The 27,485-nt window shown below is 62.4% G+C and overlaps 1 protein-coding gene across 5 annotated transcripts in view; it reads right to left on the bottom strand.

The window, feature by feature from the left end:
- Positions 1 to 1,994: 1,994 nt before the first annotated feature.
- Positions 1,995 to 27,485, bottom strand: part of RADIL (Rap associating with DIL domain) — a 63,372-nt gene continuing 37,881 nt past the window's right edge. For 3 of the 5 annotated variants that reach the window (XM_027125647.1, XM_027125646.1, XM_027125648.1), the window contains 13 exons: positions 26,414 to 26,661; positions 24,767 to 25,399; positions 22,805 to 22,842; positions 16,633 to 16,793; positions 12,805 to 12,917; positions 11,920 to 12,157; positions 11,063 to 11,235; positions 5,985 to 6,135; positions 4,811 to 5,001; positions 4,344 to 4,695; positions 3,225 to 3,364; positions 2,737 to 2,876; positions 1,995 to 2,273 (listed from right to left, as the gene is read on the bottom strand). In XM_027125647.1, coding sequence (XP_026981448.1) covers positions 2,168 to 2,273; positions 2,737 to 2,876; positions 3,225 to 3,364; positions 4,344 to 4,695; positions 4,811 to 5,001; positions 5,985 to 6,135; positions 11,063 to 11,235; positions 11,920 to 12,157; positions 12,805 to 12,917; positions 16,633 to 16,793; positions 22,805 to 22,842; positions 24,767 to 25,399; positions 26,414 to 26,661 — 2,684 coding nt within the window. In that variant the 3' untranslated portion in view covers positions 1,995 to 2,167. Of the gene's footprint in view, positions 2,274 to 2,736; positions 2,877 to 3,224; positions 3,365 to 4,343; positions 4,696 to 4,810; positions 5,002 to 5,984; positions 6,136 to 11,062; positions 11,236 to 11,919; positions 12,158 to 12,804; positions 12,918 to 16,632; positions 16,794 to 22,804; positions 22,843 to 24,766; positions 25,400 to 26,413; positions 26,662 to 27,485 lie in introns of those variants that run through there. The other 2 variants (XM_027125649.1, XM_027125650.1) reach the window with 2 other exon arrangements.

Genomic DNA, 27,485 nt, shown 5'->3' on the forward strand with positions numbered 1-27,485 from the left:
CCAGCCCTGCGAGCCCCGGCGACACCCTTTGCCCGCCCGGGCTGCCCGGCCCGACCCGGCCCACCCGGGCCCTCCGGACTTGGGTCCAGGGAGGCCAGGGTTGAGGATGTGACACCTAGAGAAAATGCTTTTTTTCAATTTGCCAAGATGCCAATTAATGCTCGGCTTTCAGTTTTTTCACGTCGTTCGTTCAGATGTTGCAAGTTTGGGTCTCAAACCTGCCTACGAACCAGTTTCAGAATACGGATTTTGAGGGGACTTTTTTCCCTGCTTCACACGGAGCCAAGGCCGCTCTAGAAACGTTCCCTTACCATTGTCTTTGCAGGGTAGACTTCTGTGGTGGCTGGGAGTCCAGTCCAACGACGCGAGTGCAAATCCGGCGGGGCTGGGCTGTCCCAGGCGTGTCAGCCGCAGCGGCAGAGCCGCCGGGGGCCTCGGAGGCCGTGAGGACACGGGCTGGGCTGCGGCCCGGAGGATGGCGCGCGAGCAGGGCGCACTCACCTGGGCCGGGCGCCCACTGCAGCCGCGCCGAGGGCGGACCAGGGTGGCTGCTTCCAGAGGTCGGGTTCTGTCGGGTTGTCCTCACAGCACTTACAGCGCTGGCCCACTGATGTAGAAAATGACAGTCCCATCGTGCTCCACTTTCCTCGTCTGCAAATGGGGATAATCACAGTGCTGACCTCAAAGAACATCCCGGGAATGAAGTGTGTCCTTCCCTGCAGAGGGATCCGAGGGCTCTCAGCACCCGCTCCCTGCCAGCGAGAAGCGCAGCTCGGAGGTCTTCCCCCTTCCCTGGGGCCCCAGCCCTCCCAGGGGCCCCAGCCCTTCCCTGCCCGAACTCTGCAGTATGCAAGGGGTTCCCCCCCTACCCCATGAGCTCCACGGGGGGCGGGGTGGGGTGGTGCTCGGCAGGCCTTGGGTCAGCCGCCAGCCTCCCTGAACTTGTGCCCTTGTTTCCGTTTAGGGCTTTCAGAATTTTGGGGGGTTCAATTGCCCATTTTAACTGACTTTTTAAAGTACATTTCATCCAGCGTTTTGGGAACTGCTTCAGGTCAGGTGGAATCTGGACACCTGGTACTGAGCACCCGCAGGCCCGGGCCCCCACCTGCACTCTCTTCTGCGCCCACAGCTGCCCGAGGCCCAGTGCCTGGGACACACCTTCCGGCCGCTGGTCCCTCCACGAGACCCCTTTCCACGTAAGGGGTGTGTCTGCAGCTGCCTGGCCGGGACCCTCTCGTCCCCAGAGTCTCTGTTCCTGTCGAAGAGGAGGACCCCAGCCCAGAGCCCAGGGAGGCGCACGCTGCCGAACCTGCCGAAGACACCCAGCCGGGAGGTGCCCGCGCCCGCTGCCACTGTGACACCAACACGGCCCTGCACGTGGTCAGCGGCCGGTGCAGGAGGCGGGCCCCCCCACCAGGGTGAAGCAACGGCCACCAGGTGGACACCAGCCGGGCCGCAGACTGAGAGCCTGGGACCGGCCAGCCTGGTATTAGGGCCCAGCCATGGCTTTAGCGACCAGAGAGGACATCAGGAGGGGTGTGAGTCTGAGGGGGGAAGCCTGGATACCCACAGTGGGTCAAGACTCTCACTTTATAACCTTCTAGGGGGTTCCAGACCCCTTCTTTGGGACCGTGCTGAGTGTGGAATCACTGAGGGTGCAGCCCCCTCTGATGGGGGCGGCTCTGGCCCTTTCCCTCGGCAGCCGGGGGCTGTCTGCATCTCCCCCGCTGCTCCTTGTTTGCGGGCAGGGTGGAGGGCAGGCGAGGAGCAGTTAGAGCCATCCCGGCACCCCAGCGAGCCCTGTGTCCCCCCGGGGTCTCTCCCGCGCTGGCAGGGAGGGAGCAGTTCCTCGGAGGGCACCGCCCCACCTCCAGCAACCCTTCTAGGGGGCCAGCACGGTGCCCACCCAGACTCCACGCCCCGCCACCCTCTACAATACGAAAGGTAGTTTATTGAATCTATACTTTAACACTCAAATCTTCAAACACGAAGGCTCTGTGACAAGCATCACAACTTAGTGTTATGTGTCGTATCAATAAAACAAAATGTACACTAGGGACTGCGGCTAGCGTCCTGTGGGTGACGCAGCCACACCGAACAGCCTGGCAGAAGGGGCCGTAACCTGGGAGCCGCAGGCGTAGGTGCTCGGGCCGCCCCTGCACGGCGCCTAGGGAGGGGGCGTGCGGAAGCGGATCTTCTTGGCCGTTTCCACGTCTGACTTGGCAACCAGAAACCGCACCTTCTTTCCCCCGTGTCGGATCAGATCCACGGCTCTGAAAGCAGAGAAGGGGTGGGGACGGTGTAGAAGAGCCCTCCGGGTGAGGACTCAGTGCCGGTCCGGCGGGCAGAGCCTCCTGGAGGCGCTGGGGGGCGACCCCCCCCCCCCCCCCCCCGCTGTCACCCCAAGTGGACAGTTACAGTCAGCAACCCTGAGCCCCCCGTGCTGTGACAGAGCATCGGGATCACGGAGCCTGCGCTCTCGCGGCCTGGTCCAGAGCCCGCCCCACCCCAAGGTGCCTGAGCCCCTGCGGGGACCGGTGTGTCATCGGAGGGCCAGTGCGGGGGGAGGGCGGGGGGTGGCCCTTGGGAGCCGGGCCCGACGGCTGTGCCTCCATTTACTCAGCTCCGACGTCCCAAGGGTGGGCGTGGCCTCCCACAGGCGGGGGGCGGGGCGAGGCGCGGTACCTCAGGTGGGCGTGGCCTCCCACAGGCTGGGCGGGGGGCGAGGCGCGGTACCTCAGGTAGCTGACGCCCACCAGGCTGCTGCCGTTCACCTCCAGGATGCGGTCTCCCAGCGACAGCCACCCGTCGGACGCTGCGGGGCTGCCCGGGAGCAGGGTCTGGATGTAGAGCCCTGGGGCGCCCAGGGGTGTGTGCTGGGGGAGAAGCGGAAGCCTCAGAGCTCCGTGGGCCCCTCGCACACAGGGGTCTCCAGGCAGGGCCACCTCCGCCCCTCCCCCGGTGGGGCTCCTGTATGGTCATCAGTGTGTCTTCAAGGACAGCGCTGGACACCATCAGAGTCCCCGCAGGCCCAGGACAGACGCCATGAGGCCTGAGGGTGCAGGCGGCGGAAGCAGCTGCTGAGACGCCCCCACCAGCCCCTGGTCCCCAGGGCCATGGGCCTCTGCCCACCGCCTGCCTGTGACCACCCCAGCTGTGGGCCCGTCTCTGGGAAAGAAGAGGAGCCTGGGGGCCTGCAGGAAGTGGCGGGGCAGCTCACTCACCATCCCGTCGACCAGGCCCATGCCCAGCCCGGAGGGGCCTCGCTCTAGCTCCACCACGAACATGTAGCAGAAGTCGTCCGTGCTGGAGCTGTGGCTGGAGGGGGCTGGAGGGGGCTCGGCCGCCGGGGCCGCACAGTCTCCTGGGCGGGCGAGAAAAATGCAGCGAGGTTAGGTAAGGTCAGGGGCCGGCGGCTCAGTCCTCTGTCCAGACTCTGCCCCGGGGGCCTGCGCCTGCCCAGGAGTCCGGACCCAGGGACATCCTGGCTTAGCTACTCCAAAGAGACACGTGCTCACAGAGGTCCAGAAAGATGCCCGTCTGGCCAGAAGGGAAAAGCCAGACCTGGACCACCATCAGGGTGACGGGGGTCAGGCCACCCTGTGCTGCCCCGGGACACCGGCCCCTCTCAGAGGCCGGGTGCTTCCGGAAGGTTGAGAAGGGGGCTCTGCTTTCCCTCCCCTGCCCTCTCCCACCGCACTTCTCAGCGGTGACCCCACGTCTGTCCCTCCGGAGCTGGGGCTCTTTTCAGCTGGGCCTTGCTGCTCCCCACGCTGAGGGTCCTGCGCCCTCTCTCTCCCCACGAGGTCAGTTGTGGAGCCCTGCCGGGGCACCGCCCAGGTCGCTGAGAGGTGTCCTGCCTCAGGCCCAGCTCGGTTCCAGTGACCCCTGCCCTCAGGGCACCCTCTAAGCTTGGCGCGAGCACTGAGGACTCACCAGGGGCCGGGCGGGGCTGGGGGATGCTTGCCCTTCGTTGCCCTCCAGCCCGGCCAGCCCAGTGTCCACACGCCCAGGGCTCCAGCTCCCCCGCCCCGCCCCGCTCCCCCACCGATCCCACTGGCCTTGCATCGGCTCTGGGGCTCAACACACGTCATGGGGCCATCCTTCCTCTCCCCCGGGCAGAGTGACTCCCCGAGTCCCCAGCTGCCCGGGCCTGAGCCACACGGTGCCCTCCCCAGCTGCCCCAGGAGCCTGTCCTGTGTCCAGGGCAACAGGCGTTCGTGGGCAACTCTGACAGCCTGGGCCAGACGCGACACCAGGGCCCCGCAGGGGAAGGACCCCAAGGCAGTTGCCCAGGAGCCAGCAGGGCCAGGACTGGGGTGCGGGCCTGGCTCGGGGCTCACCTTGTGGGGCTGCGCACCCCGGGCCGCTCGGCCCGTTCCTCCTCCCTTCCAGAAGCACTTCCCCACAGGCACTGCTGGCTTCTGGCCAGTCGGGGACAGCGGGTTCCAGGCTGAGTGGGGTGCCGGGAGGCGTGAGCAGGCACGAGGGGTCCCCGTGTGGGTCCCCGGCCTGGGCCCCCCCACGGCTCACGCGGCCTGGCGGCCTTCCCAGAGGGCCCTGTGCCTGGGGGTCCCCCGCGGAAGGAGGCGTGCGCTCCAAGCCGGCCTCACGGGCTCCCCTGCCAGGGTCCCTGGAAGCCAGGGGGCGGCTCTGGTCCTCAGGGTGGCCCTCGGGGCTGGTGTGTTGCGGGCCCTGGGGGAGGGGGAAAGAACTCAGCACCAGGAAGCCCGATGTGCTGGGAGGACAGAGGGGCCCCCCAAGCCTCCGCGGCCTCGGGAGCCCCCCGCTCCTGCGTCCACCCCAGTACCTGGAGACACTCTGGCCGCGCGGGCCTGCCGCCGGGGCTGGGCTTGCTCCGCAGGCTCCACAGGAAGTGGCGGATGTAGAGGAGGTGCTGGTGGAGGCTGTCGTCCAGGCAGTCGGCCTCCAGATCCACCTGGAAGCCCTCGCTCGGCAAAACGATGGGTGGGGGGTTTTCATAGGACTCCAGGACGTCCTCTGCAGGGGTGAGGGCGGCGTGACCCCCCGGCCAGGAGGCAGCTGCCCGGCCACCCCCGCCTGACGCCATGGGACCCCGGGGACACGGGAGGGGCCGCACAAGCCCATACGGCGCTCTCACGCCTCCTGAGTCCCAGCGAGCACCCAGGATGAAGCCCCGGCGCCACCATTCGGCACTTGGGCCCCACGCCACGACCCCTGCCTGCGGCCCCTGGCTCCCCCGGGCCCACCGCACACCCCAGCCTGGAGCCCAGCTCACCCGGCCCAGACACCAGCACCCCAGGCCGCCACCTGCTCCTGCCGGGCCCCCGCGGCCACGCCGCCTGCACCGCGCACGTGTCACGGGGCTGAGCACAGCCTGCCTAAGTGCTGGCCTCCGCACGAGGACACACGCGCCTTCCAGACAGAGGGAAGACGGCAGCCCCTGCCTTGCTCCCGGTGCCCAGCACAGAGCCCCCTCCCTCCCTCCGCGGAAGGCCTTGGACGTGAACCAGTAAACGGGGCGGGGGACGGCGCCCAGGGCCCAAGCCCCAGGTGACCAGGTGTCGGAAGCCCTACTTCTATCTGGATCTTCCCCCGTCCTTTACTTTCCGTTTTTGCTTGTGTTATAGTGTACATACTGCTAATGAGGAGATACAAAACTCATAAAAATATACACACACGTATGTACGTCTGTCTCCACACGTAATACACCCAGGGCAAGATGGCTCGACACCGTTTCCCGACAGGTTGTGCCGTGGCAGCTGGTGTGGAGACCCTGCTCTCCTCCTGGTGGCCGTGCACCCAGCGAGGCCCCATGAGGGGCAGTGGGGACCTCTGATCTGAGCCGAGAGCCTGGGGGCAAAGGCGAGCCTCCTCCCTGGGCCGTCTTCCTCCTCGGGTGTCCTGCCCTGTCCCCCCACCTGGGGACCCAGGGACCTGGGGGTCAAGGAGCCCCCGGGCCACACCCGAGTTCTGAGCTCCAGCCGGAGGAGACGCCTCACCTGACTTCAAGGCTGCGGGGCTGTCCTGGGCACCTGGCTCCCAGGCGCTCATGGGGCCCATGGCCGAGGCCAGCTGGTACTGGGTCAGCAGGCGGTGCAGCTGCGCAGGGCTCAGGGCAGGGAACGCGGCCCGCAGGTTCGCCCAGCTCATCTGCTGACGAGAAGGAGCTCCTGGTCAAAGGCCGGGGACCCAGCCCGCCCCCCCAGGGAGGGCCTGTCTTCTGGGAGCTCCGGCGGCAGGGCCCAGGGCTCCCTGCGCCAGCACCCGCTCCGCCCTGGGGCGTCCGTGCGGGACAGCGAGGTCAGCGAGGCCGAGGTCAAGGCCGGTGCAGAGGGCAGCTCACCCCATGCCTGTGGGCGTCCAGGGCGAGCGCCGGGTCAGGTGGCGGGTGGGGGGTGGGGGCGTTCCCCGGAGAGGCCAGCAGGCACCGCGCCGAGTGCCCTGCCCACCGAACAAGCCCTGTCACACCACCTTGGGGGGCTAAGAAACGGGGCGAGACCACTGGGAGGTTAGGGGGCCGTGAAATAGGACCCCCACCTCGTACCGTGTGAAGGGAGCCAAGCAGGTCAAAGACCTGCACGAAGGCACGACGGTAGCATTAGGTGCCGCACGAGACTGCGGGGGCAGCCGGGGGCAGGGAAGGCGCCCTGGCAGAAGACAAACGGCAGGTCGCTGAGTTACCGTCTCCGTCCGTCTTGCTTCCTGGAACCCCGTCCTTCTGCTCTCGAGGAGCTTCCCAGGGAGGCCTGTGCTAGGGGGACGCTGGGGGCCTGGCGTGGGAGAGCGTCCTCAGGCCACTGTCCCCGCCATCAGGCATCAGGACTCCAGGCTCGAGCTGGCCTCGGAGGGAATATGGGAGGCAGCTCCTGCATTCGCTCCTGAGAAGTCGGAAACCATCCTGACCGCTGACCTCCAGACCCGAGCTGCTCTCCTTCTTCTCTGGAAGCTCAGCGGCGTCTCTGCAAGCCTGTGAGCGTGTCTTGGTGCAGGTCTGTTTCAGCCACTGTGCTTTTCACCCACCGGCTGCACCTGCAGTCCGGACACTCGGGTCGAGCGGGCTGGGCGACTGGCGGTTGGTCTTCGCTCCCTGCCGGCCCCGCCGTCTCTGGCCTCACGCTGCTTGGATGCAGGGCCTCACCTGACCGGTCCCTTAGTTTCCTTCTTTCTTCCTTCTTCTCTGTTTCGCCCACGTTTGATTTCACTGCCCACATCAAGAGGCCTGGGCGGTGGTTGTCGAGTATCGACACTGAAGGGACAGACAACATCCTAAGCTACGTGGGGAAGCGGGGAGAGCGGCCTCTTCCTGACACCTCCACCCCAAACACATGACAGCACAGGACGGCCTCGTCTGCCCGGAGGTGGTTTTGACTTTCGTCCTAGAAGCCACGCTTCGCCACGCCTGTGCTTCTCCGAGGCTGGCGTCGGCGGGCGCCCCGACGGCGCTGAGCCGTCCCCCAGCAGGAGCGAGCGCCTCTTCCACCTTGCTGGCTCTGCTTCCGGGCGATCTCCTGGACTTTATCTTCCAGCTCTGCTACTGAACTCTGCATCTCTGCTGTCGTAGTTGTAACTTCCAAGAATTCTTTTTGTTCTCTTATTTATAGCATCCTGTTATGTAATGGTTACTGTACCTTCCCTTATCTTTAAGACGATACAAATGTTTTTTTTTTTTTTTTTTTTTTTCTCTGTACGCGGGCCTCTCCTCACAGGCTCCGGACGCGCAGGCTCAGCGGCCATGGCTCACGGGCCCAGCTGCTCCGCGGCATGCGGGATCTTCCCGGACCGGGGCACGAACCCGCGTCCCCTGCATCGGCAGGCGGACTCTCAACCGCTGCGCCACCAGGGAAGCCCTACAAATGGTTTTTTAAGTAAGTTTCTCCTCCCTGAACAGTCCGTTTTGAGGGTGGCAAACTACGGCCTGAGGCCTCTTTGCCTCACTCCCTGCCTCTCTCTCCCTCTCCTGGCTGGTTGGCTGTGGAGGCCCAGTGTCAGCATCCTCCGTCCTGCCCTGGGCTGTCGCTGACCGCCAGCCCTGCCAAGTTGGCCGCCCCCTGCTTGGAGGGCGCAGGCCCGGGCCTGGTGGGCGAGAGTGCGGGGCTCCAGCAATGGGGGCTCTGCCACCGGGGTGCTCCCTCCTTCAGGGTGAGATCCCGTGTCCCAACCTGGAGACCCTCGGTCTTAAATGCTCTAGAAATAGACCCCAGTCTTCTGCCAGAGGACGGAGCAGGCAGCTCCCAGCTGTGCAGGGAGAGGCGCAGCTGAGCAGCTAGTGCACCGCTGCTCCTTCCTTGCCGTGCATTTTGTACTGAAGTACAAACACCACAGAAACCACAGAAAACCACGCAAACCTGAAGCACCCAGCTTGGTAACTCAGCGGTCCCCAATGCGTTTGGCACCAGGGACCGGTTTCGTGGAAGACAATTTTTCCACGGACTGGGCGCCAGTGGGGGATGGTGTGGGGATGATTCAAGCGCATTACATCTATTGTGCACTTTATTTCTATTATCATTACACTGTAATGTGTAATGAAATAATTATACAACTCACCACAATGCAGACTCAGTGGGAGCCCTGAGCTAATTGTCACTTGCCGCTCACGGATAGGGTTTTGATATGAGTCTGCAAGTAACTGACTTATTATGGTCTCTGGACAGTCAAACCTCTGTGCTAAGGATCTGCATTTGCGGCCCCTCCCCAGCGCCAGCGCCCCCACCTGGGATCACCAGGCATTAGATTCTCCTAAGGAGCGTGCCACCTAGATCCCTCGTACACGCGGTTCACAGTAGGGTTTGCGCTCCTGTGAGAATCTGATGCCGCCGCTGGTCTGACAGGAGGCGGAGCTCAGGCGGTGACGCGAGCCATGGGGAGCGGCCGTACATACAGCTGGAGCTTCACCCGCTCACCCACCGCTCACCTCCTGCCGTGCGGCCCGGTTCCTATCAGGCCACGGACTGGTACTGGTCCGTGGCCTGGGGGTTGGGGACCCCTGTGGTAACTTCGCCAGGGCACACGCCTGTGTGCCAGGCCCAGGGCAAGAGCAGTGTGCACAGCAGCGCCCCGGGGGGACCCCATCTCGTCTTCCCCTCTGCAGGCGGATGCGCTGCCCAAGTCTGAGCTCCACACAGTGGCTCGTGGCTGCCCGTGGTGGCCGTGGCTGTGGACGCCGTCACTACCATGTGGGGCTTCCTGGCTGCGCTCACGTCGGCTGGGACTTCACGGGGGCGGACGGGGCAGCCGGTCCCCTACGCGGTTCAAACACGGAGCAGCTCCCCAGGGCGTGGGAAGCGGAGTCCATGGGGCCACCCTGCAAACACGCTGGCCATCCCCTGGGTGGGTTCCATGTCGCTGCCCGGCAGGAAAGGGCCTGGGTAGCTTGGTCTCGCTGATTACCTGTGACGACCATGTCGCACAGCAGGTGAGGGAGGCAGGTGAGCTGTGTCCGTTTCCTGCTGCTGTTCTAACAAATGACCACGAAGGTGGCAGTGAGATCACCGTGAGCGCAGTCTTACAGTTCTGGGGGTCGGACGTCCAGCGCAGGTCGCACAGGCTAGAATCAAGAGTTGCAGGGCTGTGCTCCTTCTGGCGGCCCCAGGGCAGGATCCGTTTGCCTGTGGTTGTAGGACTGAGGTCCCGTTCCTGTGCTGGCCTCCAGCCGAGGGCCATTCCCAGCTCCTGGAGGCTGCTGTACCCTTGCCCCGTGGCCCCGTCCTCCACCTTCAGAGCCAGCCCTTTCCTGTCTCTCTGACCCACTCTTCTGCTTCCCTCTTTCTTCTTTTGTTCAAGTATAGTTGATTTGCAGCGTTCTGTTAGTTACTGGTCTACGATAAAGTGATTTTATACATATACGATCCTGCTTCGGATTCCTTTCCATTATGGTTTATCACGGGATATTGAATATAGTTCCCTGTGCTGTACAGTAGGACCTTGTTGTTCACCTGTTTTATGTGTAGTAGTTTGTATCTGTTAATCCCAAATTCCTAATTTATCCCTCCCCCCGCCCACTTTCCCCTCTGGTAACCATAAGTTTGTTTTCTATGCCTGTGAGTCTGTTTCTGTTTTGTAAATAAATTCATTGGTATCATATTTTCAGATTTCACACAGAAGTCATGATCACATGGTATTTGTCTTTCTCCTTCTCTTTCTGACTTACTTCGCTTAGTATGACGATCTCTAGGTCCATCCATATTGCTGCAAATGGCATTATTTCATTCTTTTTTATGGCTGAGTAGTACTCCATCGCATACATGTACCACATCTCCTTAAGCCAGTCGTCTGTTGATGGACATTTAGGTGGCTTCCGTGTCTGGGCTGTTGAAAATAGTGCTGCTGTGAACACTGCGGCGCATATGTCTTTTCGAATTAGAGTTTTCTCTGGATATGTGCCCAGGAGTGGGATTGCTGGGTCATATGGTAGCTCTATCTTTAGTTTTCTGAGGAACCTCCATACCATTCTCCATAGTGGCTGCACAGTTTACATCCCCACCAACAGTGCAAGAGGCTCCCTTCTGTCCACGCCCTCTCCAGCAATTGTTATTTGTAGGCTTTTGAATGATGGCCATTCCAACCGGTGTGAGGTGATACCTCACTGTAGTTTCAACTTGCATTTCTCTGATAAGCAGCAATGCTGAGCGTCTTTTCATGTGCCTTTTGGTCATCTGTATATCTTCTTTGGAGAAATGTCTGTTTAGGTCTTTTGCCCATTTTTTTATTGTGTTGTTTTTTGATATCGAGCTGTATGAGTTGTTTGTAGATTTTGGAAATTAAGCCCTTGTTGGTCTCATCGTTTGCAAATATTTTCCCAGTTTTAAGGACTCGTGTGCTTAGACGGGGCCACCAGGTGCCCCGGGGTGACCTCCCCACATCAGCAGGGCCCCCTGTGGCCACAGCTGCAGGTCAGAGACTAGACACAGACATCCTGGGGCCGTTATCCCGCCTGCAGGTGGGAACAGCTGTGGACTAAGCCACTGCAAGCCCACTGAGCCCCTCCTGGTCTGCAAGCTGCTGTCCCCAGGGCGACCGTGCAGCGTGCCGCCCCATCCTCGCTGCGCCCGCTGCCCCCCACCCTCCGTACCCCTCCCACCTGCACGAGCTGGGCACTGGGCGTGGCCAGCAGGCTGAGTGTGCAGGAAAGCTTCCGGAAGAAGCGCTCTCCAGCCTCGCCAAAGCCGGCATTCCGTGTCCACTCCAGGAGCTGCTGCAGGCGGGCACAGGCCTGGACGCCTCTGGGCCAGTGGAAGCAACTCAGAGAGGGCCCTGGGAATGGAGGGAGGGAACGAGGGTGATGCCGGGCAGCCCCCGCAGGGCAGGCATGCTGCCCGCCACCCCCCACCCCGAGGGAGCCAGGCCCGGCTGGGCCCTAGCCCTGTCCTCCTCCCGCGCCCCCCCCACCAGGCCTCTGGACAGACGGAAGACCTTACGTCAGTTTCTAAGACAACTACCTGCTTCCAGACACCTCTCTGGGCATGGGTGGGTGGGTATGGAGGTGGGAGGTGAAGGTGGCAGGGCAGGGAGGGGCGGTGACAGCCACGCGACCCCAAGTGCAGAGGGCCGTGGTCCAGGCTTCGCACGTGCTGTGGGCTGGCCCCGCTCTCCCTGCCCCGCACCCCAGCACTGCCTCGGCCCTGAGCGCTGGGCAGGGCGATGGAGGAGATCTGGGTGGCAGTGAGGCAGGGTCAAAGGCCACGTCACTTCCCTGAGCCTGCTGCCTCCTCGCTCACAGGGGCCCCAGGCCACGCGGGGATAAAATAAACCAGGAAAGGCCGGCGGGGCCCTGTGCAGACACAGATGGGCGGCTCCCGCTCCCACAGGGACAGGCTCTGCAGCACGTCCTCCCCCCGCGGCACCCGCCCAGACACCACGGAGCGGGACAGCTCAACCCGCTGGTCTCCGGAAGGACACGCTCAGTGGCCCTGCGGGCTGTCCGCCCCGGACCCTCACCCTTGTCCAGGAGCTGGTTGAAGAGCAGCGTGCCGGAGAAGAAGAAGAGGTAGGCCAGCACCTGGGCGGCGATCTCGGGGTGCACCTGCAGCGGCCGCAGGAGGTCCAGGGTGGCCTGGTAGATGGACACGACGCGGTGCAGCTCCTCGGGCAGCTGAGGGGCCGAGCACCAGCTCTCGCGGCACTCCAGCTGGAAGGGGGGGCACTCCAGCAGGGCCGGGAGGCACACGTACAGGGACTGCGGGCGAGAGGAAAACACCGGCTGCTGTGGGCGGGGGCCCCGGGCCCGACCCATCCCGCTCACGCCTCGGCCAGACCACGTGTGTCAGCGACCCACGTGTGAGCGCCGGGCTCAGCCAGTGGGAGCCGCAGCGGGGAGGGGGATCGGTAAACCTCCCAGCGAAGGCGCAGATGACACGGGCTGCAGGGGCTCCGGCAAAGGGGCCGGACGGCACCCAGAGGACCCTGAGGGCAGGGGGCTTCGCCCTCTTCTTATTTTATCAGAAGGGTTTTACTGGACGGAGTGGGGGCGAGTGAGCCCCACTGACCCAAGGACACGGCAGAGCCCCGGGGTCCCCCGCTCGGCTCTGAGTCCCGAGACATGGCCGCACGGCTGCCCCCACCAGCGTTAGGGACGGCGCGGGCAGGGGAGCCGGGGCCACGGCAGCCGGAACCACCGCACAGCTGGCCCGCCGTCCGAGACGCCTCCCCAGAGCAGCCGGCCCCGTCTCTCTCGCTCGCTGGCCCCGCCTGGGGCAGAGGACTCGCTCGACGAGAGCAACGGCAGGTGAGGGGGCCAGGGGCCCGAGGCCGGGGTCCGGGCGGGCAGAGGCGGCCGGGCCGGCATGCAGGTCCCCCGGGAGAACGCGCACGCAGAGGCCGTACCTTGGAGACGTAGTACACGCACTGCTGGAAGGCGTACAGGATGACCTCCTCCAGCACTGCCATGGCCTCCTCACTGGCCGTGAGCGTGCAGGAGAACAGGGACTCCTTCGAGCCTGCGGGGGAATGTGGCGCTGTCACTGCAGGGCCAGGGGAGGGGGGACTCGGGCAGGAACCTTCTGGAACTGCCGCGAGTTCAAACCCCCACCCGACGCCTCCTGAGGCCTCCGCCCAGCACCCTCCTCTTGGGTTTGGAAAATGTGACAAACCAAAGCCACGGGGCCCCTGGGACCCCGGGCCCCGAGCTTCCAAGCCCATGGACACCAACTCGATACCAAGCGCAGCGGACGCTCACGCGCTAGCAGCTTCCGGATACGGGGTCGGGACCAAGTGCCCAGCGCTGGCAGATCCTGGCCCGCAGGTCACTTCTCACTAGGGATACAGGTCAAAGGACACCTGGCCAGAGGTCCTAAGGAGGCCGTCACGACACTTTCCCGAGAAGCCCAGATGGCCCTCGTGCCCCGTTCCCCCCCACTAGCGCCCCCCAGGGAAGACACTGCCGTGTCGCAGGCACAGAGCGGAGACCCTGGGCGCTCAGCACCTCGGGGGACGGGCCTCCCAGGCTGGGCAGCGGCCGGGGGGCTGCAGCTGCGGCTGGGACTGGGGGGTGTGAGCCACGCCAGCTGACTCCCTCCCCCGGGTGGGGCTCCTGTACGGCCAAGAGGCCAGGCTGGCCACGGGGTCCCCAAGACCAGGGGCCCAACAGGGAGGGGCCGTCCCGAGGGGCCTTCCCGAAGTCGGGAGGCATGAGGTGCCTGGTGCCAGCGGCCCCAGTGGCACTTGGGGAGGGACCGGACGGGACGCCCGCCTCCAGCCTCCGCTCGCTCGGCCCCTCGCTTCTCCTGGCGAGGACGAAGGCCGGCGGCGAGGCTTTCCTGCGCTGCCCGTCCTGCGCTGCCCGTCCCGGGCGGCCTCTTGCTTAGTGCACAGAGTGGGCCCCACGTCTGGGAACCTCCTTTCAGGGAGGGAGGGAGGGAGGCCGGGAATAGCCCTGAGCGCTAAGCTGGGCCTCCCAGGAGCACAGGGACAGGGCCGCCCGGCTACTGGGCCAACGGAAACGGTGTGCGCGTCCGTCAGAGACCCGCCCTGCAGACGCCAGCATGGCCCATCGAGGGCTCGGGGCTCCCTGACCCCCCCAGGGCCTCCCAGAACCCTCCCGACCAGGAAGCCGGAGGCCTGCGGGGCCTCCCCAGGGCCCTTCCCGGAGCCCGGCAGGGTCTGGCTGCTCCCTGCAGCCCCCCTGGGCTTTGGGGGAGAAGCCAATTGGGTGACTGTAGGGGCCGCAGGCTCTGACGGCGCCAGCTTGTCTGAGAAGGAGACCTACGCCCCTCATGTGGGCCCGGGGGCTCTGGAGAGAGGGAGGAGGGGACGGACAGAGGGAGGAGGCTGGGGTCCACAGAGCACAACCCCAGGCGGCTCCCAGCAGACGCCGCAGAAACACCCTGAAACCCTCCTAGCCGCGGCGCGGGCTCTGCTGGGGTTTCCGACTCAGCTGACGCCCGCACGCGCCTGTCAGAGGACCCGGGCCTCGTCCCCCCTCCCTCCCGAGGCCCCGGGGCTGAGGACCGCCCCCTGGGACCCCACAGTCCGCAGGCGCTGAGGCAGAGCCTCAAAGCCTTACAGGAGAACTTTAAATGAATTAAATAAACGTCCCCCCGATGGGCTAATCTTTTATCTTCCCCTGTGAACGGGCTTCCTGGATAAGAGCTTCAGACAGAAAAGGTTGTTTGGGGAAGAAAAAGCTCTTTTTCCAGTTTTCAGGACATGACACATCTCTGTTTTTAGAATTCTTCCCACAGATATTTCCTGCTAAAGGTCAGGAGGCCAAACACGCCAACTCTGACCTTCCCTTCGCCCCCTGGTTGATGGTTTTTTCCTCTGAGCTCTCCGGAGCCTGCACCGCCCCGGACGTTGTTTCCGGGACGCTCAGGCCCTGCTGTGGTTTCCCCAGCCCTTGTGGTCCCCGGGGCGGGCAGAGGTGGGACCCCAGCCGTCCACGTGCTCACTCTCCCAACGTCGACTGGCCTACACGACATCTGGGCCTTGGACCAAGAATATCTTCCTAAGAACAGAACCCCCAGCAGCTTTTTTCATGAAGATCAGCCTGACTCAGGGTCCCTGTGAAGGATATGCTAACCCCAGGCCTGCAGCCTCTCAACACTGCGTCTGAAATATGTCCAGACAAGGAGGGGCACCGGCGGGACTCGCCTGTGAGCACTGTGCCCGAAGTCGGGGTGACGGGGTGCCGTCTCCCGACCTGGCCTCCTGGCTTCCACACGGAAGGACCAGCCAGAGGCCGGGTGCTCGCCGGCCGACGCCACGTGCACAAGAGTCCCCTGCACTCAGAGCCCGCTGAGCGCTGCGGCCTCAGTCCTGGGGGGCTGGAGGCCACCCCCCCAAAAGAGCTCAGCAGGGTCTGGGGAGAGAGGTGACAGGAAGCCTCTGCAAACGCTGGATTCCAGCAGCACCAGGCCCGGGGTGGGCCCGGGCTGCTGCGCAGAGCGAGGCGCACTGCCGACGGAGACTCGGGAGGTGTGGTCCTCGCGTCACGTTCGGGGCAAAGGTGGGTGACAGTCTGTGTCCAACCCAGGCCCGGTGGACAGACAGCAGCTGCCCCATCCTGGGGGTCTACTGGACGGTGTTCACAATGTCCGCCCAAGGGAGGGAGCGACAGGCCAGCGGGCCTGCAACGAATGACCGACCACTGGGGCACGGAGGAGACACTGCTTCTGCCACATATCCACGGAGGCCCTGGGAGCCCAAGACAGTCCCCACTGCCCCTTCCCTGCGAAGTCGGGGGCAGAAAAGACTCAGAAACCACAACTGACGAGAGGAAGGTAGGCGGACCCCATCTCCCCGGGCCTGGCCGGGACGCCCCAGGGCCTCGGCCTCGCCACCCCGTCTCCGAAGCCGGTGGCCAACTGAGCGCAGAGTGGGACAGCCCGCCCCTGGGCAGACCAGCCGCCTCGCCGGAGGCCGCCACGAGCCCCTCCCCTAGGAACCTAGCCGGTCGGCATCAGGGGAACCAGCAGGGCCCAGGGCCTCAGGCCGACTGTGAGCCTGTGTCCCGGGAGACACGGCCGCGCCCGTCCTGCCGAGTGGCCTCCCCACCGCTCCCCGAGGCAGGCAGGCCCCCGGCTCTGTCCTCGCAGGGCAGAGCGAGGCCGCACGGGACGAAACCGAGCCTCTGGTCCCCAGCTGCCACACCCGGTCCTGCTGCATGCAGCCCCGCTGCTCCGTCCCGGCTCAGTGCCAGGACACGCTGCAGCCCCATCAGACACACGCCAGCTGACATCTCACACCCCCTCAGGGCCTGGCCGAACGCCACCTTCTCCACGAAGCCCTCCTAGACCGCCCCAGTCAGAGTCACTCTCTCACTGAGCGTTTTCAGCGCTTTACGCTGCGTTGCATCAGCTCTAGGAGGCACGTTTTCCTACGTTTTAGTCTCTGAAGTCAACACGTGTCGCACAGTCTCGTAACTCTCACGAGCAACGCGCCTCCTTTCTGAGACTGCGGTGCGTTCTGGAGGGGCTGGTGACCAAGGGCTGACAGAATGCAGTGAGTGACCTGTGTCTCCCGGGCCTCCCCCAGTGGGGCTGCGTGAAATGACGGGGACAGAGAACGCCGACGCGTCACAGACGAGAGGCACCGGGTTATAGCCCGACCGGCAGGTCACCTCCCTCTTTGGGGACGCCCCCGACACACACCCGTCTCTGCTCTGGGGGCCACCTCTCCCCTGCTCACCACCTGGGAGCAGCAGCACGGCCATACCTGTGACATCCAGGTCCTCCTCCAGGCTCTGCATGTAGAGTGGGCACTTCTGCTGGATAAAGTACAAAAGCTCAACCGAGTTGGACATCCAGAAGAGGATGTGCTGCAGGTCCGGAACCAGGCCCGCCATGGTGAAGCTGGCCGTGGAGAGGGGCTCCTGGCTGCCAAGACAGAGACCAAGAGTCACGCCGAACCCGCCGCTCTCTGTGCGTGAGAACAGCGGACGCTCAAAACACCCACCGCGATCTGTCAGCCTGCCAGCGTCAGGCCGGGAACTGGATTCAGATCCATAACCTGTGAGAGGCACATCGCCTACAAACCCTCACAGGAAGGACCGCCCGAGGCCACGCTGGAAAAGGACTCTGGTAAACGGTTTCTTTTCACATCTTGTCTTTGAGAATCAGAGAACAGAGCGGCTGTGACCGTTCGGACAAGCAACAGGAATTGCCCCTCGTACCCGAGAGCAAGAGAGACGAGGGCGGGTGTCTTAAGTGAGGAACGTAACTAACAGAGGAAGCAAGCAGAGGCGCATCTCTTGGGGCGGTGATCGGACAAGCGCAGCTAAGTGCCGCCGCGTCCCGGCAGGAGGCGGAAGACGACGGCTAAGGCAGCGCCAGGAGGCAGGGATCGCGGGCGCTACTGGAAGACTCAGAGGTACCGTTAGGAAACCCACAAACGACCCCACTCACGGGGGCTGCCTGGCCGTGTCTGGGGCCGGGCGGCGGGCAGAGGAGAGGGGCGGGAGGGGCTCCCAGGCGGCGGCATGGAGCTAGGCCCTTCCCGGCCCTCCAACCCCATCCCACCCTGGGGGACGGCCGCCTGGGGTAGAGGGCCCGTGGCACTCCCTTTCCAGGGGACACTGGGCACGTGAGGGCCGCCTGCCTCCCTCGATGGGAGCCTGCGAGGTCAGCTCCGCCCATCTCAAGCCCCTCCTCCCGCGTCTCCCGGGCCCCAGCCACCAGCATGCAGGACCTGGTGTCCGAGTCGCCTGCAATGTGACAGAAGCACCGCGCTGTCCTCACCAGCCTCCTGGGGAGGCCGAGGGGCGGGTGCGGCGAGCAGAGCTCCGGGCGATTCCTCCCTCTAAATGCCAGTCGGTGTCTCGCCGGCACGGTTCCTCATCCCGACAGCAAGCCCGTCGGTGGGCCGTGCATTCTGAGAGCATCCTCACACCGCAGGGTCCCTGACCACACCTGCCAGGTGCTCTGACAGGTGAGCAGAGATCCATTGACAAGCAAATCAAACCACTCAGAGGTAACTGGGTCTGTCTGGGGGTGACGCTGGGCTGTGCCTCTTACTGGCGGATTCCGGGGGTCAAGGCGGGCGTCTGCGGGCATCGCGCGAGGACGGCGCTGTCCCTAGGCTCTTCATCCTGCCTGGAGGGCTTGCCGGCGCCCGGAGCAGCTCAGGGACTCCGGCTGTTGCAGTGACCGTCGTGCCGGGGGTCCTGGCGATCAGGCCCACGGGAAAAGCCGACGGGCCATATCAGCGGCAGGGTTGGTGCGGAAGTGTCGGGCGGGCTGCAGCCTCGGCCTCCTCCGCGCCCCACGGGCCTCGGGCTCCCTTCCCCACGTTCTCCTTGTGCCTGCACTTTGCTGCTCTCTCTGACGTAACTTCACTTTTGTCCACAGACAGCATGACCCCCCTCTGTCCTGCTCCTGGGGAGGTACAGGCTTCAGATGCGTCTCCTTGTTTCCACTGCTTATCTTGCTCCTCTCGTCCGTTCTCCTCGCTGGTTGAATTACACACACACGTGCATGCACGAAGAGCTTTATGTCGTCAAAAAAGGATGAATCTGCTCGTCAGAGCCTAGCTCCATTTTGTTTTCAACATTTATTGCCCTTCTCCATTCCGCCCAGAACTCAACGGGACAGACAGGCAGGCCTGCACGGAAAAACAGTCCACCAGCTACTGCCAAGCGGAGCTTTGGTGTCGGGTCCCAGCGAGGTCAGCGCTGAGGACGCGCCACCGGCCAGCCCTGCCGTACCGTGGGGCACAAACAAGGCACAGCGGCCTGGCCCACCCGTCCGGGCAAGCACCGAGTAGGCACGACGATTTCAGGGACATGACACCAAAGGCGCAGGCAATAAAAACACACATAGACAAGCGGCGATAGGTCAAACGAAAAGGCTTCTGTGCAGCAAAGGAAACCGTTAACAGAATAAGAAGGCAGCCCACGGAATGGGAGAAAACATTTGCAAACCACATATCAGATACGGGGTGAATTTCCCAATACACATAAGGAATTCCTACAACTCAAAAGCAAACAAAACAAAACAAAACAAACCACTAATAACCCGACTAAAAAGGCGCTGAAGACTTGAACAGATATGTCTCCAAAGTAGACAGCCAGCCAGAGGAGCACGAAAAGGTTCTCAACATACATAATCATCAGGGAAATGCAAGTCAAAACTCAAGCAGCTGCCACCCCACGCCTGTCATGGTTTCATGAAAAAGACCAGAGTCAACAAGTATTGGTGACGATGTGGGAAAATCAGAACCCTTGTGCACTGCTGGCAGGAATGCAAACTGGTGCAGCCACTGTGTAAAACAGTACGGAGGTTCCTCAAAAAACTATAAGTAGAACTACCTTATGATCCAGCAATTCCACTTCTTAGTGTTTATCCAAAAGAATTGAAATCAGGATCTCCAAGAAATATTAGCACCCTGGTGTTCACTGCAGCACTACTCATAATATCCGAGACGTGGAATCAAACGCAAGGTCTACTGACGAATGAATGAATAAAGAAAATCTGGTTTATAACACAATGGAACATTATCCATTAAATAAAGAAGGAGGGCTTCCCTGGTGGCGCAGTGGTTGACAGTCCGCCTGCCAATGCAGGGCACACGGGTTTGTGCCCCGGTCCAGGAGGATCCCACATGCCGCGGAGCGGCTGGGCCCATGAGCCATGGCCGCTGAGCCTGCGTGTCCGGAGCCTGTGCTCCGCAACGGGAGAGGCCACAACAGTGAGAGGCCCGCGTACCGCAAAACAAAATAAAAAATGAAGGAAATCCTGCAATATGCAACAACACGGATGAACCCTGAAGACATGATGCTCAGTGAAATAAGCCAATCACAGAAGGACACGTACTATGTGACTCCACTTACATGAGGGACCCAAAACAGTCAAACTCACAGAATCAGCGAGCAGAGGGGCGGTTACCAGGGGTGGGGGCAGGAGGGCAGACAAGAGAAACTGCTCATCAATGAGCATAAAGTCTCAATTACGCAGGATGAGCGAGTTCTAGAGACCTGCTGTACGACAGTGCACCTACAGTTAACGATACTGTACTGCACGCTTAAAAGTTTAAGAGCATAGCTTTCATGTTAAATGTTCTCACCACAGTAAAATAAATAAAAATAAACCAAATCAAATCAATGACGTTCTGATATAAATTTAAAAAGAAATCATCTGGGGGACTTCCCTGGTGGTCCAGCGGTTAAGACTGCGCTTCCACGGCAGGGGGCGCGGATTCGATCCCTGGTCGGGGAACTGATCCCTCATGACGCATGATGCGGCCATAACATTTTTTAAAATAAAAATAAAGATCATCTGGGACACCTGTACAAGAGAAATTATTGCTCTTCTATATTAATTATTATTAATAATATATTATTGATTACTGAAAATAAAATTTAAAACATTTTTGTTAGTAAATAAAAAAATGAAAAAATTTCAAAAAACTTTCTAAACAATTCATGAGTCAAAGAAGAAATTAAAACAGAAATTATGCAAGGATAAGGAAATAATAAAGAGGTAAATGGAATAGAAATCAAAGAAAAGGTAAACAGAAACAACAAAATTGGTTCTTTTAAACAGATGATAACAGACAAATGCCTGGGAAGATAAATCAAAGGGGGTGGGGAGAGAAAAAATAGGAACACAACAGGAATTAAATAAGGCGATATCACTACAAACATATTAGAGATGAAAGAAGTCCTACAAGAATATAATGAACCATTTTATTCCAATAACTTTGAAAACACAGGCAATAGATAACTTCCTAGGAAAGCAAAACTTACCAAAATCAACACAAGAAGAAACAGAAAACTAAACAAACCATAAACATTAAAGAAATGGAATCAGCAAACACAGGCGCCGCCCAGACGCTTTTCTGGGCCGCTTCCAGGAAACCTCCGCGGCCCAGAGTCCTCACCCTCCGACAAATCGACTCAGAGAACTGAAAGCAGAGAAGGCTGCCCAATTCATTTCTGAGAACCTTGCCATTAAAATCAGACAAGGACAATACAAAACAATAAATGAATTCACAGGCCGATTCTACTTATGAATTCAGATGGGAAAATCCTGAAGTATCAACAAACCGCATCTCGCCTTGCTAACGACAAAATCAATAGTTATGAGAGGTGCGATCCCGGGAATCCAATCACGGTTCAGAAAACCTCCTGATGTAGGACCCACACTCAGATTCAAGGGGAAAATGTGTGACGATCACAGACGCGGAAAAAGCATTCAGGAAGAGTTAACGGCCACTTACAATTTTAAAAGAAGCACACAAGAAAGACCTGAAGCTAATGGGGCAAAACGTGAATCATGTGAAATTCAGGTGTGGGTTCAGGGGTAACTGATACGCTCTGTACTCTCCTGTATTTTGAAAGTGATTCATAATTTTTTTAAAAAAAAGCATTCGCTGGGATGGAGCCAGGGCTGTTTTTAGGCCCTAATGACACAAGGAGCTGCTGAAGGAGGGGCTGTTTCCTCCTGTCTAAGGGCCAAGGCCCCAGCGGACAGGCACCAGTGGGAGGATGCGCTGGAGGGCGAGGGCAGGGTTCTCCTGAGGACTCCTCCCTCCAGGCCCGCCTCACCCTGGGGACAGGACAGAGCCGCAGGTGAGGCTAGCTCCCTCGCGGACTTCCCCTCCCGTTCGGAACCTGAAGGATGCAGGGCTTCTCCGAGCTGCCTGGGCCTCAGCTGGTCCCTCCATGCCGGGCCAGCTGTAGGCTGTCTTCCGTGGGGCCCCCCTCCCGGGGCCTGGCCTGTAACAGCACCCCGCTACCCGCTACCCACTACCCTCGAGCAGGGCGGCAGCCAACAGAGCACATTCGTGAGCGACAGGGATTCTGCTCCACTCAGCCCGGCGGGAGCTTCGCTGCTCAGACCCCGGCTTCCCGTCTCTGAGCCTCTAGTTCCCGGCTTCGGAAGGAGGGGATAATAATGCTTCCTCCCGACTCCCTTGCAGCAGAGGTCCCCCCCCACCCCGCAGCCCCGGGCCGCACAGCAGGAGGTGAGCGGCGGGCGAGTGAGCGAAGCTTCATCTGCCGCTCCCCGTCGCTCTCATCACCACCTGAACCATCTCCCACTCCCCGCCCCGTCCGTGGAGAAACTGTCTGCCACGAAACCAGTCCCTGGTGCCAAAAAGATTGGGGACCACTGGCTTACAGGACCACGGGCGGACGGTACCCCACAAGCACGGACAGCAACCATGTGCTTTATAAACGGAGTATCTTCTTCACGTGTCATCCTCACATAAACAGAAATGAGGCAAACCCCGTGGACCGCAGCATGACTTAAGGCCCCGCGAGCCCTTCGTCCACGACGGGCAGTGACCACAGGCAACCTCTGCTCGGGCTGTCACCACATGTGCGTGTTCCTTCAAGGGGACGGACAGCTGTGGCCTTCAAGCCTTCACCATGGCTAGGGGTCCACAGCACAAACACAGGTGCCGCCGCCACCTTCTGCGAAGGCGGTTCTCGGTGGTGTCCGCTCAAGGGCAGGCGGGGGGTGTCCCAGGATACGCACGTCTTTACCGTTAATGCCAAATGGTTTCCTCAAGTCCCCCCAGCGGCGCGTAAAAGTAGAACCCGTACTTTCTATGAAAACCGACGTTGGACAGCGGAGACCCCCTGCCCCACCTCTACACCGGGAGGCGTCCACTTCCCCAAAGCAGCAGGTTCGCATTAACACAGCAACTACGGGAGGGCGAGGAGAAGGCTTCCCGGAGGGTCGTGCCCACTCGTCTCACAGATGCTCTGGAGAGACCTCCCCGACACAGAGCTGCCCAGGGTGGTGACTACAGACATGGAAACAGCCACCCTGAGACAGAAAGACACAGAGCTGACCCCAGAGGTTGCAGGGTGAGGGCTGCTGGGACTTGGCTCCTGGGGAACCAGTGGCCTGCTGGGCGGGTACGAAGACGGGGCCGTACTTACAGGTGCGCCTGCTTCTCAGCGAGTTCTTTGGTTTTCTCCTACAATTATAAAGGGAAAAAAAGCAAAGATGAGACAAGCAGGACACCACTGACACAGCCTCCCATCTACATGAAACACGGCATCACTGCTCCGGGCATCGCTCCAAGCTACACTGGGAGGACTGTTTTCCATTTGATCTGACCTCCTGGCATTCCGTTACTGCGTACGAACCACGCGTTTCCTACAAGGGCACCGTTTCACAGCCATCTCTCTTACGTAACAGCCGGCCACTTAGGGAGCAGTAAAGATGGGTCAAACGTATGACAAATGTCAGAACGAACGTTCTAGCAACACTCTTACGGTCAAGCTTCACAGATGCACTTTTAAAAGTCAGCCCCAGTCACGCGGAGCAGATGCACGTGCGCCTGAGTACACACAAGTATGTTTAAACGTCCCCACAGGGACTCAGGTCTAGCCAACATTTTCTGTCCCCTTTAATCAAGGACTCATTCTTGCTTCAGTGCCGTTATCCGGCTTAGCGTGGTCCTAACCGCGCCTCCCTCACACGTTCTCTCAGAGGCTCACATCGGCCTGAGTTGACGAGACACGTGAGCACTGGGGGACGCAGAGGAGCTGCCGATGCCCAAGAAACAGACACACAAATGAAACTCAAGGCTCTAGACAGACTTCTCACACCCCAGAGGGGAAGCCGTACGGGGGACACCCGGGCCCGGGACCTGGGGTGGGGGGTCCCACCTCCACGAGCCCGTTTCCAAGCCTGCACGGGGGCAGGGGAGGGGGTTCGCAGGGCTGATCCCACGTGCATGGCGGGGGAACCAGGGACGACGCTCGGGCTCGGAGGCATCCAGTTCTCTGCCCGGAGTCACCAGCACCCTCCTTTGCCCCGGCGTTCTCAGCTGTGACGTGGGACACAGCACCTACGCCGTCAGGGTGGTTGTGAGAATTAAGTCCAACAGCATCTGATTACTAGTAAGTGTCTGGCACAGAGCAGACTCGGAAAAGGACGGTGATTCGTGTGAAATTCAGAGCTTCTAAGCGTCAGGCCCCTCGGTCCACACTCTGCACGGACTTCAGATGCACAGAGGGGAAGCGACCACACACCCCAAATGCCACTCGGGACTCTGGGGGACGCGGCTCAGATACGCACAAGGCACAGATCGCTTGCACAAACCTTTGGATGTGGCAGGCCAGGATGGCTTTTGCTTTTAAAAAGTTTCAAACGTTTTAAATGCAGATTTTAATCTGAGGAATCTATCCAGTGTCTACACGGCCAACTGGTTTCCTTTTCCCACGTCTGCCTCAGGGTGAGCACAGCTGAGACTAAGGGGGTCTCTCTGAAGGACTGCGTGTAACTACCAGCCAGCCTTCAGCTCCCCAGGGAGTCCAGCCCCTGGAGGGGCAGGAGATGCCCGCCGGGTGCTCTGGTCCCAGGGGACGTCTGGCAGTGCCTGAAGCCGCTTCCGTGAGGGGGGAGGGGAGGCGTGCTGCCAGCCGCGGGGGGGAGGGGGGAGGCCTGCGGTGCAGGGGTCAGCCCCCCAGCAAGGAATTCTACCTGGACGTGCGTGGTGCCGCGGTCCAGAGACCATCCTGGCTGAAGTTTCAATGGACAGCATCGACCGGTCCTGTGCCCCCCCTCCCCCCTACCCGACAAGGGCTCTGCAGTGGGGTGTCGGCAGGGTCTCGACCTGCTCCCGGCAGAAAGCGCGGGGCTCCCAGGCCGCCTGGGCGCCGGCAGGGCTGGGCCGTGAGGAGGGACACAGGACCGGAGCTCACGAAGCCGAACCCTCGGCGGCTACCCCAGCTCCCCCGGCGGCCCTGCCTATCCTGCTCGCCCGACAGCGACGAGGGCTGGTCTCGGTCAAGGGGGAGCTCGCGCCCTCCACCCAGGCAGCCGCGGCTCCCACCCGCTCCTCTCCCGGCCGAGGCCGCCGGCAGCGAACCGCCCCCCGCCCCGCCACTGACCCAGACCGTCTCTCGGATCATCTTGGCCATCTTGAGCAGGAGCTGCCCGAAGGAGCCCGGCTCGAGGCGGGTGGCCGAGTGCTGAATGCAGAGGCAGAGGAGGAAGGCGGGGGTCAGCTTGTGGTCGTTGCCGCCCGGCTCGACCAGCGTCATGATCCGCTGCAGCAGCGCGTCCTCCATGTCGGGCTCGAACTCCAGGTGCAGCGGCTGCGCCCGGGGGGGTCCGGGCCTCGCGGAGACCGAGGCGCCCCGGGCCCGGAGCGGGGCACCGCACATCCTACAGCTCTCCGGCACGGCCCGGAGGCGGGCCAGGGCCTGGGCGGGCAGGGGCTGGGCCTGCGCTGGGTCCTTCAGCAGCAGCAGGTAGTACAGGCCCAGGGAGAGCAGGTCCCCGTGGCGCAGCGCCACGGCGCGGCCCCCCACCTCCGAGAAGTTGACCGAGACGGACGCCCCGGGGATGGGCTCCAGGACCAGCTGTGCCCCCGCCTGAGCTCGGTCCAACGGCCGGCGCCTGCGGATGGTGCAGTGCAGGGGCAGGATGTCGGGGGCCGAGAGGCTGATGCTGGGCTTGCTGGAGGGGGTCCTCTGGCCCACCGTGTGCCGCTCCCGGTTGAGCACGTAGACCAGGCTGTCCTGAAACGCAGACACCAGACCTCAGGGGCAGGACGCCACTCGGGCAGTTCCACCCCTGGTACCTAAGCCGCCCTGGGCAGCACCCACCCCCCGCCCCCCGGAGCCCTTCCTGCCCCGCTGCCTGCCCACACTGGGCGCCCACCCCATCTCCCAGAGCAGCCTCGGTGGTACACCAGACGCCCGGGGTGCGGTGGGGGGGAGGCCCCAGCTTCGAGACATGAGAGGCCAGCCAAGGGCAGACCTGAACGTGGACACTGGTCTACAGACACGCCAGGCCCGCCCGCTCCGCCAGGTGACGGCGACAAGCTGGGGAGGCGCCCCCCCTTTTTGCGCCGGCTCCGGGAGGGAAGATGCCTCCCAGGACCTGAGCTGCAGAGCCCTGACAAGGTCACACAGCGTGCGGGGAAGGTGGAGCAGGAAAGGGAGCGGGGGACACGCGGGTGAGCGAGAGGCCGGGAGGAACAGCAGACCTCCCCGGGGCGGCAGCACGGGCAGGGTCGGCGGGGTCGCCAAGGGCGAGCCCCTTCAGGCCAAGAGGCCTCCGACAAAAGTGGTATGAAATGCGGGCGCGGGGCGGGGGCCTGCGGGACTCCTCAGAGGAAGCCGCCCCGCACACGCTCGAGGCCGCGGGAGGCCTGCGGCCCAGCCCACGGGGGCCATTCCCCAGGGGCCCGCCAGGCCGGGCAGGAAGGGGGCCCAGTACCAGGTAAGACCCACACTGGGATCAGTGAGTGAGGAGCTGGGGGGACCCCCTCCCAAGGCCCTGCTGCCGCCCACTGCAGCCTGGACGAAAGAATGTTCTGGAAGCAGAGGACGGGGAAGCCGCCACCCTCCTCCAGCGTCTAGGGCGGACCCAATGGGGTGCTCCCCCGCAGCCCATTTCTCCGGCCCCCGAGTCCCCCGCTGACGTGGTCAGTAAGGAGCAGAGGGGCGGGGGCGCCAAGCCGAGAGCCTCCCACGCCCTGCTCGCCGCCGCCCCTCCCACCGCCTCGGGCCCAGGAGAGGGGCGCTCACGTGCTGCTGGCTGTAGCCCTGCAGGAGCAGCAGGTGGGGCGACTCGTAGAGGGAGCAGCGCATGGCGTCCTGGCCGGGCTCCTCGGGGCCCCGGGCAGTGGACGGCGGGGCAATGGCCGAGCCCAGGCTGGTCTCGCTGACCGTGCGGCGCAGGCGGGGTGGAGGGGGGCTCCAGGTGCCCCCCGCGGCCGGGGCTGTGGTTCCCTTGGCGCGGCTCCGCTGCAGTCTCCGGGCCTGGGCGTTTATCCCTGCGGCAGAAGCAGCGCGGGGTGAACAGATGGCTCGAGGCCGCTCCTAACACGGGTCGCGGCTCCGTCAAGCAGGCCTGCAGGCGGCCGCGGGACTCTGCCCACAGACCGCATCCTCGGAAGGCCGTGGCTCCTCCGGGGCTCGCCCCGAGAGCCAGGCAGCCCGGCCGTCCGAGGCCCCAGACGCCCCACAGGAGCCCGTGGCGCATCCCAGCCCCGAGACCAGCCAGCACCACGGCCTCCCCGCGGGACGCCAAGCCCACCACAGCCTCGACCCCCGCAGAGTCAGCGTGCTGGGGGCTTCGTGGGTACCACGCCGACCCCAAAACCTGCCCATCCCCTGTCCCGTCCTGGCAGCCCGTGTGTGCGTGCGTGAGCTGATTAGGTGACGACTGTTCATCATCCCCCCCCATTTACAAGGAGGAAGCAGTCAACTCGCCACGTCACTCCAGCCCACAGGGCCGGCTGGTCTCCATCCAGAACACGGCTGCTCCGTCCCGGGGCACCTCCAACACGGCCAGGCACACGCATGCACACGCGCACACCCGTGCACACCCCACAAAAGCCTTACCCTTCTACACGTAGGAAGCGCTCTTTTAAACTAATGCCGCGTGAAAGCTGAGAAGCCACACGGAACTCGAGGGCCAGTCTCCTGTCACCGTCGCCTTCCCCGGCTGACCCAGGCCTTCCTCTCTGAGCCCCCTGCCGAGGGCCCTCCACACAGCCTCTGTCTGCAGCATCCCTTCCTGTAACCGTTCCAAACAAAACCAGACAAACCCAGGGCAAGTGAGGTGGGCAAGCGGGGGCCGAGGGCGCCCGGGAAC

Source organism: Aethalodelphis obliquidens, unplaced genomic scaffold (genome assembly GCF_003676395.1).
Source record: "Aethalodelphis obliquidens isolate GAN/ISIS:26980383/991018 unplaced genomic scaffold, ASM367639v1 scaffold30, whole genome shotgun sequence".
Classification (NCBI taxonomy): domain Eukaryota; kingdom Metazoa; phylum Chordata; class Mammalia; order Artiodactyla; family Delphinidae; genus Aethalodelphis; species Aethalodelphis obliquidens.